We start from the raw sequence: 10,000 nt of genomic DNA on the forward strand, positions 1-10,000 counted from the left end.
GAGCAGTGTGGTAGACAGGTGTGGTAGACAGGTCAGGAGGGAGAGAAAAGAAAGGTGAGGAACAGAAGAAAGGATTTAGAATGAAGGAATAAAAGGAATTGATGAAAGAGAAGGATTGACAAGGAACCAAAACAAAGAAACAGTGAAGAGAGAGGGAGTGAAGGAGGAGAGAGGAGAGAGGAAAGAGAGGGGGAGGAAGAAGAGAGGAGAAAGGGAAAGAAGAGAGGAGAGAAAGGGGGAGGAGAGAGGAGAGAGAGGAGAGGAGAGAGGGAGGGAAATAAGAGAGAGAGGGAGGAAAGGAGAGGAGAGAGGGAGGGAAAGAGGGAGGAAGAGGGAGAGGAGAGAGGTTGGAAAGAGAAGAGAGAGTGAAGAGGGGGAGAGAGGAGAGAGGGAGAGAGGAGGGAGGAAATAAAGAGAGGGAGGGAAAGAGAGTGAAGAGGGGAGAGGGAGGGAGAGAGAGGGAGGAAATAGAGAGGAGGGAAAGGAGAGAGGGAGGAGGAGGGAAAGAAGAGAGTGAAGAGGGGAGAGAGAGGGAGAAATAAGAGGGAGGAAAAGGAGAGGGAGAGAAGGAAGAGAGATGTATGAGAGAGAAAGAAAGAACCCTCACTCACTCACCCTGGGCCTCTGAACTCATACCAACAACTAAAGTGGGTAGAAATAACACCTTAATTATATCTGTTTTATTTATTCATAAACACACACACACACACACACACACACACACACACACACACACACACACACACACACACACACACACACACACACACACACACACACACACACACACTGTTATAATCACATCCATAACAGCGCCATCGTTAGCAGTACAGCCACCCGATAATGGGTCACTGGCAGCGGTGGTGAGCCTGACCCTTACCTCACCCGCCGCCCTGCAGGTGACGACTCAACATCATTCTATCCATCTATCAGCCTCAACGAGCCTTAATGATCTCAACTCTTATCGGCGGGTACACGATCACGCAATAGTAATGGATTTGAGCCGATGATTACAGGTGTGTGTGTGTGTATATGTCATGTGTGTGTGTGTGTGTGTCTTGCGTGTGTGTGTGTGTGTGTGTGTGTGTGTGTGTGTGTGTGTGTGTTTGTGTGTGTTTGTGTATGTATGTCTTGTGCGTGTGTGTGTGTGTGTGTGTCTTGTGTGTGTGTGTGTGTGTGTATTAATAATAATAATAATAATAATTGACGGTTTATTGAAAAAGTTCTGCAGCCCGAAGGCTGAAAATATACATTGGACATAAATGACTTATTACATACATTGGTGGTTTAACAAAAGCCTTCATTAGAGAAAGGTAAAGGAACATACAGTCAACATACAGATTATTGTAGGTATTGAACAGGAAACTCGTAGTGTAGTAACTCCCTCCCAGATGGTGTGAGGAGGGACCTCACGTGGTGTAGTAGTTCCCTCACAGATGCTGTTATGAGGGGCCTCACGTGGTGTAGTAATTCCCTCACAGATGGTGTTATGAGGGACCTCACGTGGTGTAGTAATTCCCTCACAGATGGTGTTATGAGGGGCCTCACGTGGTGTAGTAATTCCCTCTGAATGGTGATATGAGGGGCCTCACGTGGTGTGTCGTTCCTACAAATGTGGTGTTATAGGGGCCTCGTAGTGTAGTAGCTCAACACACATGGTGTTATGAAAGGACTTCACGTGGTGTAATAATTCCCTCACAGATGTGGTGTTATGAGGCCTCACGTGGTGTAGTTCCCTCACAGATGATAGTGTTATGCAGGGCCCTCACATTGGTGTAGTAATTCCCTCACAGATGGTGTTATGAGAGTACTCACACGTGGTGTAGTAATTCCCTAACAGATGGTGTCATGAGGGGCCTCACGTGGTGTAGTAATTCCCTCACAGATGGTGTTATGAGGGGGCCTCACGTGGTGTAGTGATTCCCTCACAGATGGTGTTATGAGGGGCCTCACGTGGTGTAGTAATTCCCTCACATATGGCGTTATGCGGGGCCTCACGTGGTGTAGTAATTCCCTCACAGATGGTGTTATGAGGGGCCTTACGTGGTGTAGTAATTCCCTCACAGATGGTGTTATGAGGGGCCTCACGTGGTGTAGTAACTCCTTCACATATGGTGTTATGAAAGACCTGACATGGTGTAGTAATTCCCTCATAGATGGTGTTATAGGTGAGTGTGGTTCCAGAGCCTTCCTATCATAGACGGATTAACACATGGCTGGTTGTTGGGTCTCACAGGCCGTTATCACTGGGTACCTGGGACCTCACTGTGTGAAGGTTAACTTGCGTACGACTGTTACTGTTGAGTTGTTCTCACTGATTTAAGCACTGTTCACCACTGTTCACCTCTGTTTAACACTGGTTCCATTCCTTTCCTAAATGAAATAGTAACTTCTGGCGAGAACTTGTTGATATTCCGGTGGGGAGGAGGGTTCAGGGGAGGGAGTTGGTATCGGCCAACTTAACAGTTGACCTGGTTGCTCCGAGAGGAGCGCCAGGTACGTCTTGACCCTTCTGTTGTCAAGGATGTAGTGTGTGTGTGTGTGTGTGTGTGTGTGTGCGTGTGCGTGTGCGTGTGTGTGTGTGGTCTATTATAATTAGGTCGTATTAGGACTATAGCCGATTAGGTTTGTGGCTTATTACCGCTAGGAGCTTATAGGGTTTGGGGTCTACTAATATTGGGGCCCATTTGAGCAGTCTCTTTGTACCTGTACCACACAATGCACCTCACTGGGTCAGTCACTGAACCATCGTGTTGAGAGAGTTAACGTAGATGGTTTATTGTACAGGTGAAATATAGCATCACTGGAGAGTTAGTGGGAGGTCCAGGAAGAGTCTTGGCTTACCTTAGCTTAGCTTAGTTTTGGTTAGGTTAGGTTAGATTAGGTTTAGGTTAGGTTAGATTAGGTTAGGTTAGGTTATGTTAGGTTATGTTGTGTATTAGGTTATGTTAGATTAGGTTAGGTTATGTTAGGTTATGTTAGGTTATGTTAGATTGTATTAGGTTATGTTAGATTAGGTTAGGTTAGGTTATGTTAGATTGTATTAGGTTATGTTAGATTAGGTTATGTTAGGTTAGGTGACCTGAGGCTGGACTCCACTATAATACCGCCGTCTGAATCATGTGTCTTTTGTATGTAATTAATGAAGCCTTAAGTGTGCATGATACTCTGGCCGGACCTACTGTGTTGGTGAGCTTCTCTCCTTTATTAATTTACTCTACGATTCATAACTCTCTTATTAACCTAACCTAACCTAACCTAACCTAACCTAACCTAACCTAACCTTGTGCACAGTTTATCTCTAACTACTGATAACCTGATATATGGTACTAGATGGTCGACCTTAACAACCTAACCTGACCTAACCAATATCTAAAAAACACGTATTAACTAAAGGTATGGTGTGTACCTGGTGCCACTAATTGTTTACCTGGTTGATAGTTAATTAATAATAGCCGTTAACAGTGTGACAAATAATGCAACAACTCCAGGTAATTGATATCTTTCTATATTAATGTACTGCTTTATGCATCTGTTTATTTGGTAGTAATAAAAATAATAAATAATAATAATAATAATAATAATATTAATAATAATAATGGAAGGTTAGGTTAGGTTAGAAGGCGAATTTTATAAAGAAGTTTACTGGATTATATATATATGAAACAGTCTGCCATGATACTAAGCCATAGAAAATGGTTTATTTTTGTATATCATAGAAAATGGTTGAATACTAGTCAATAATGTTCCTGACTAATACAAACTTGGGAGAAATATTTAGTATGCTTGACCTACATAATTTCCATTACATTTATTACATGGAATACAGTAATCACTTCAATTAACATCCAAGGCTGGGATGTTCTTAATTAAAAACTTTTAATAGTTAAGTCATACCTGAAAACAACTTAAATGTTTAGTAATTTAAGTGATTAAACAAATTGAGAGTTGTGTGGGTCAGGCTGGGGAAGCATTACAGCTTAGAATAAAATAACACAAGTATAATATAAGAACTGCAGCCAAAAGCAGTGAAGTTTACTGTCATCTTAGGGACAATAATCGTGTGTGTGTGTGTGTGTGTGTGTGTGTGTGTGTGTGTGTGTGTGTGTGTGTGTGTGTATTGTTAATAATTGACGGTTTATTGAAAAAGTTCTGCAGCGAAGGCTGAAAATATACATTGGACATAAATGACTTATACATACATTGGTGGTTTAACAAAAGCCTTCATTAGAGAAGGTAAAGGAACATACAGTGAACATACAGATTAATGTAGGTGTTGAACAGCAAACTCGTAGTGTGTACTCCCTCCCAGATGGTGTTAGGAGGACCTCGTGGTGTAGTAATTCCTCACAGATGGTGTTATGAGGACCTCACGTGGTGTAGTAATCCTCACAGATGGTGTTGGGAGGAACCTCACGTGGTGTAGTAGTTCCCTCACAGATGGTGTTATGAGGAGCCTAATGTGGTGTAGTAATTCCTCACAGATGGTGTTATGAGGGCTAATGTGGTGTAGTAATTCCCTCACAGATGGTGTTATGAGGAGCTAATGTGGTGTAGTAATTCCCTCACAGATGGTGTTATGAGGAGCCTAATGTGGTGTAGTAATTCCCTCACAGATGGTGTTATGAGGAGCCTAATGTGGTGTAGTAATTCCCTCACAGATGGTGTTATGAGGAGCCCTAATGTGGTGTAGTAATTCCCTCACAGATGGTGTTATGAGGAGCCTAATGTGGTGTAGTAATTCCCTCACAGGTGGTGTTATGAGGAGCCTAATGGTGTAGTAATTCCCTCACAGGTGGTGTTATGAGGAGCCTAATGTGGTGTAGTAATTCCTCACAGGTGGTGTTATGAGGAGCCTAATGTGGTGTAGTAATTCCCTCACAGGTGGTGTTATGAGGAGCCTAATGTGGTGTAGTAATTCCCTCACAGGTGGTGTTATGAGGGCCCTAATGTGGTGTAGTAATTCCCTCACAGGTGGTGTTATGAGGAGCCTAATGTGGTGTAGTAATTCCCTCACAGGTGGTGTTATGAGGAGCCTAATGTGGTGTAGTAGTTCCCTCACAGATGGTGTTATGCGGGGCCTCACGTGGTGTAGTAATTCCCTCACAGATGGTGTTATGAGGGGCCTCACGTGGTGTAGTAATTCCCTCACAGATGGTGTTATGAGAGCCCTAATGTGGTGTAGTAATTCCCTCACAGGTGGTGTTATGAGGAGCCTAATGTGGTGTAGTAATTCCCTCACAGGTGGTGTTATGAGGAGCCTAATGTGGTGTAGTAATTCCCTCACAGATGGTGTTATGAGGGACCTCACATGATGCTGTAGCAACTCAATCACTACTGAAAATATTTAACTTAATTATAATATGGTATTCTAAACTTTCCTTTAACTTTACCCATATTTAAGAATGATCCGTCTCTAAATACGTGTTATGGTTCACAGCCAATAGTTATTCTAGTAGTGTACCCAAAATTAGGAAGAGTTAGTGTAATAATATAGGTCAGAAAGGTAATTAAAAGGTAATTTGTAAATTGTGACGTGACCCCCAACAAGGCTGTTCTAGATGATGACCAAACTTGTGAAGAAAACGTAAAGACTCCTGAGATGACACACACACACACACACACACACACACACACACACACACACACACACACACACACACACACACACCCATTCCCCAAATATGTAACTGTATATTTTCAGCCTTTTGGCTGCCAAGTTCTTTCAATAAACCGTTAATTATTATTATTATTATTATTATTACACACACACACACACACACACACACACACACACACACCTTCCTCACCCGAGATCAAAGTCCGTACCCCAGAATATTTACAGTCCCACGCCGCAGATATTAATAATACTCGTGTGGGAGGAGGGCAGGTAGGTCGGGAGGGTGGGAGGAGGGAGGATAAAGGGGGAGGGAGAGGAGGAAGGTAGGGGGTGAGGGACACCAACGTCCTCAAAGATGGAGGGCAAAGCGTAACGTTCCTTTAAAACTGTTGTGGGACGCGAAGGACTCCGGACTTAACTGATGAACACAACAATAATTAATGAATATGATAACTTGGACGTACCTGAGATATGGTGTGTTAATGTCCCTCCAAGAGCTGTTTTAACTCACTTACCTGGAAAAAGAAAAACAAATGTAGCTGAGACATCTATCACACACACACACACACACACACACACACACACACACACACTTATAGTAACAATGAACCAATGATCTTAAGCATTAGTTTATGTCAAATGGATGACTAAGAGAACTTGTTCAATATGTCAAGAACACAACAGTAGTATAGTTACCTTGTGCTGGTGGGAGCCCTGGCACCATACAGGGTCACCTCCTGGCACCATACAGGGTCACCTCCTGGCACCATACAGGGTCACCTCCTGGCACCATACAGGGTCACCTCCTGGCACCATACAGGGTCACCTCCTGGCACCATACAGGGTCACCTCCTGGCACCATACAGGGTCACCTCCTGGCACCATACACCTCCTGGGGTCACCTCCTGGCACCATACAGGGTCACCTGGCACCATACAGGGTCACCTCCTGGCACCATACAGGGCACCATACACCTCCTGGCACCATACAGGGTCACCTCCTGGCACTAACACTTTACTACACTGGTAAACACTTGGCGATACTTTTCAGTCCTCGTCAATTTCAGTCTCTTCACCTCACCGGCTGTCTGTTTGTCTTAGGCCTCTTTCACACTGTGCGGTTCTTCGCCGCACCGGAGAGACCACGGTTTTCTGCCGCACATTCGTCCCCTGCCGCGTACAGCGACCCGACTTTGGACTCTTATCTACAGTTTGTAGTGAGCAGGGCGCGGTTCCGGACAAGTCCAGTGGGGCGCAGAACGTGCAATCCGGCGTCGGACCGGCGAATTCGCCGCAACCGCATAGTGTGAAGAGGTGCATAAGAGGTATCAGTCGACTGCAATGTCCTGCACCACACCGCATCTACATGCGGCGAAACCGCAGAGTGTGAAATGGGCCTTAAGCCTTCCTGCGCGTCCTTGCCGGCACTGAGGCAGAAACAGCACTGTGAGGTCTCTGTTGACATTGAAATACTTTATTGACAATAAAACTATTACATCAAAAGGTCCGGGTAGTATACTGCTCCCACCCTCACCTTCTGGGGTTTACCAAAAGTTATAAATGTTATGACAATACAATAATTAATTGTACATCAATGAAATAGTTCATTTTGACATGAACACTGTACTATATTAAAAGAACAGATAATATAATCTTACACAAAGAAAAATGTCATATCTTTGGAGCTAAATTTTTATACATTGCAAGAATTACTTTAATTTTTCCATTATTAATCATCGAACAAACTTGTTTCTTTAAAGAAGTGATCTCACTGTTCCTGTGTGGTTGGGTTTGTTCACATCCTAATACATAATGTTGTAGTGTATCCCTCAGTTGACCCGCCCCTCCAGTAATATTTGTATCTTAATCTTAGTTTCATTATAACAGTGTCAGCAGATGGTAAGTTAGTCCCATAAGTTACATTAGTGTTTAGTAAAACTTACAAATAATGCTGAAAACTCTCGCTAGCCTCTGTTGACATTCTCATCTACCCGAAACCGCGAAACGAGGCAGATTCAAGACTTGAGCGAACCGGCCAAACCTCGTCCCAGTGTTATAACGGACTGAGTTTAGTCGTGTTTTCCTCATTCGTTTCTCCACACACACATGTAGCTTTAGAGATCATTGTCTTTATCTGTTCTAATTATAAAGCATAAAGCAACGTATTACACAAGATTATATGCCAATATTTTAGTTCAGTTCGTATAATGGCTCGTTTTAGGATGATTCAGTCTGATGTATCGAAAAGTTGTTCCTGAACCCTGGAAACACTTAAGTCATCGATGTCTCAAACTGGTGTCAGTCAACTGGTCACAAAAAGTATCCAGAATTATTTATATTGCTTATCCCGCTTTATTTGCTTATTAAAACAAATAAACAAGCAGACGGGGAAACAAACAGAAATAAGATAAATCTGTATTAAACATAACAAATAACGATATAAAACTTTTTAAATTATTTTCTTAGTCCGAAAGTCAACGCTTCCGAAGACGTGTGTGTTGTGTCAAGACGAACACCCCGGACCAGAACTAAACCAGAGCCTCCTCACGTCTGTCTGGTATAGTGTGTGGTTTAATATTTTACACAGACTACAGACAAACCAAAGTAAATCATTTACCTTAAACTTAATTCATGAAAGGTGTACAAAGACAAGATGTTAGGCGATTCTTAATTACCTGTATGGCAGTTTGTAGCAGCAGTAGTTTACCGTGTGATGGTTAATAGTGGCTAATATTATGGGGCCGGGAGGGAAGGTGGACAGTCCTCCTATCCTACACCTTCTCTACCTATTCCTCCTCTCTATCCTCCTCTTCCTCCTCCTCCTAGGCTGTATTTAGCCAAAAGGTGTTCCCTTAATTACTGCACCTGCCTGACTATTTTGGGCTCCTGTGACGTCATGATCCAGAGGGGGGGGGGGATGCTGGTACTATAATTGTGGTAGAGAACTCAAGCTCTATAATTGTGGTAGAGAACTCAAGACCTATAAATGTGGTAGAGAACTCAAGACCTATAAATGTGTAATAAAAGTCCAAAGCTAAGTTTTCGCTGTACAGACAGACAGACAGACAGACAGACAGCTAACAGTGGGTCTACAGAGAGAGCTTGTTGAGAGTCGCGCATCCCATATTACTGAGAAAATCACAATGACTTTGTGCAGTTCAGAGCACCGATACGTGACCTGGATTTGTGTCTCCTTCCTGTGTGATAATTCCGAGTTGTCAACCCCCCCCCCCTACCCCCTCTTGGTGCTCTTGTGTGGTGGAAATTAGAACAAAAATTTTTTATATATTTGGGAAATTGGAAATAAACGAAGGAAATTATCGAAGAGAATAATTATGTAGTTAGTTTAGTTATTAGGCCGTTGTTAAATGCTTTTATCGCTTAGTATTTCCAATTTTTATTTTATTCGCGTAAATTTATCCTCCAGAGATAAACAGCTGTAAGATTTAGTAAATATCCTAAGATTTATGATATTCACGTAAGAAAAAGAAGGATTATGAGAAATGGAAATTAATTGTAAGGATTAACTTACAATGGATTAAGTGGAGTATAGAAAATCCCTCGCTGGCAACTTACCGTCACCGTGGAATGGGTGTGGAGGAGCCGTCGAGGTCGAGGGAGTCAGTGTCAAGCTGACTCTTGTGACGTGTGGATGTGCTCCTTCTCTCTCTTACATTTTCACAGTGTAACGATGCACATAACATCTTCAAAGCCATAATTTCGTTCGTATTCCGTAATTGGTGCCTGTGTGAGTGTAGTGTGAAGGTGGAGGCGGCGGGAGCTCGTGGATAACGCCGCTGGTAATGGTTGTAGTGACAGCGTAAGGGAACGTTGCCTCTGTGAGTAGTTAGGTTGTGATATATCAGTGGGCGGGGCCTACAATCACGCCCACGCCCACCATCACTATACTGACATATTATATACCTATACCCTTCACGCCCATTACCACATCTACACCCATCGCTAAAACCACGCCCACCACCTCCACTACCACACCCATCACCACCATCACGCCCACAACCAACATCACACCCATCACCACGATCACGCCTACAACCACCATCACGCCCACAACCAACATCACGCCCACAACCAACATCACGCCCACAACCAACATCACGCCCACAACCAACATCACGCCCACAACCAACGTCACGCCCACATCCAACATCACGCCCACAACCAACGTCCGCCCACATCCAACATCACGCCCATCCAACATCACGCCCACAACCAACATCACGCCCACAACCAACATCACGCCCACAACCAACATCACGCCCACATCCAACATCACGCCCACAACCAACATCACGCCCACAACCAACATCACGCCCACAACCAACATCACGCCCACATCCAACATCACGCCCACTTTCAA

The 10,000-nt window shown here is 43.6% G+C and overlaps 1 protein-coding gene across 1 annotated transcript in view; it reads right to left on the reverse strand.

Moving 5' to 3' along the window:
* The window catches only part of LOC121857645 (extensin-3-like), a 46,147-nt gene that overhangs the window by 36,007 nt on the left and 140 nt on the right, over nucleotides 1-10,000 (reverse strand). Inside the window, exon 2 of the mRNA XM_042353707.1 lies at nucleotides 6,829-7,074. Coding sequence (XP_042209641.1) covers nucleotides 6,829-7,074 — 246 coding nt within the window. The remainder of the gene's footprint in view (nucleotides 1-6,828; nucleotides 7,075-10,000) is intronic.

This window comes from Homarus americanus, unplaced genomic scaffold, assembly GCF_018991925.1.
Source record: "Homarus americanus isolate GMGI-L3 unplaced genomic scaffold, GMGI_Hamer_2.0 scaffold16712, whole genome shotgun sequence".
Classification (NCBI taxonomy): domain Eukaryota; kingdom Metazoa; phylum Arthropoda; class Malacostraca; order Decapoda; family Nephropidae; genus Homarus; species Homarus americanus.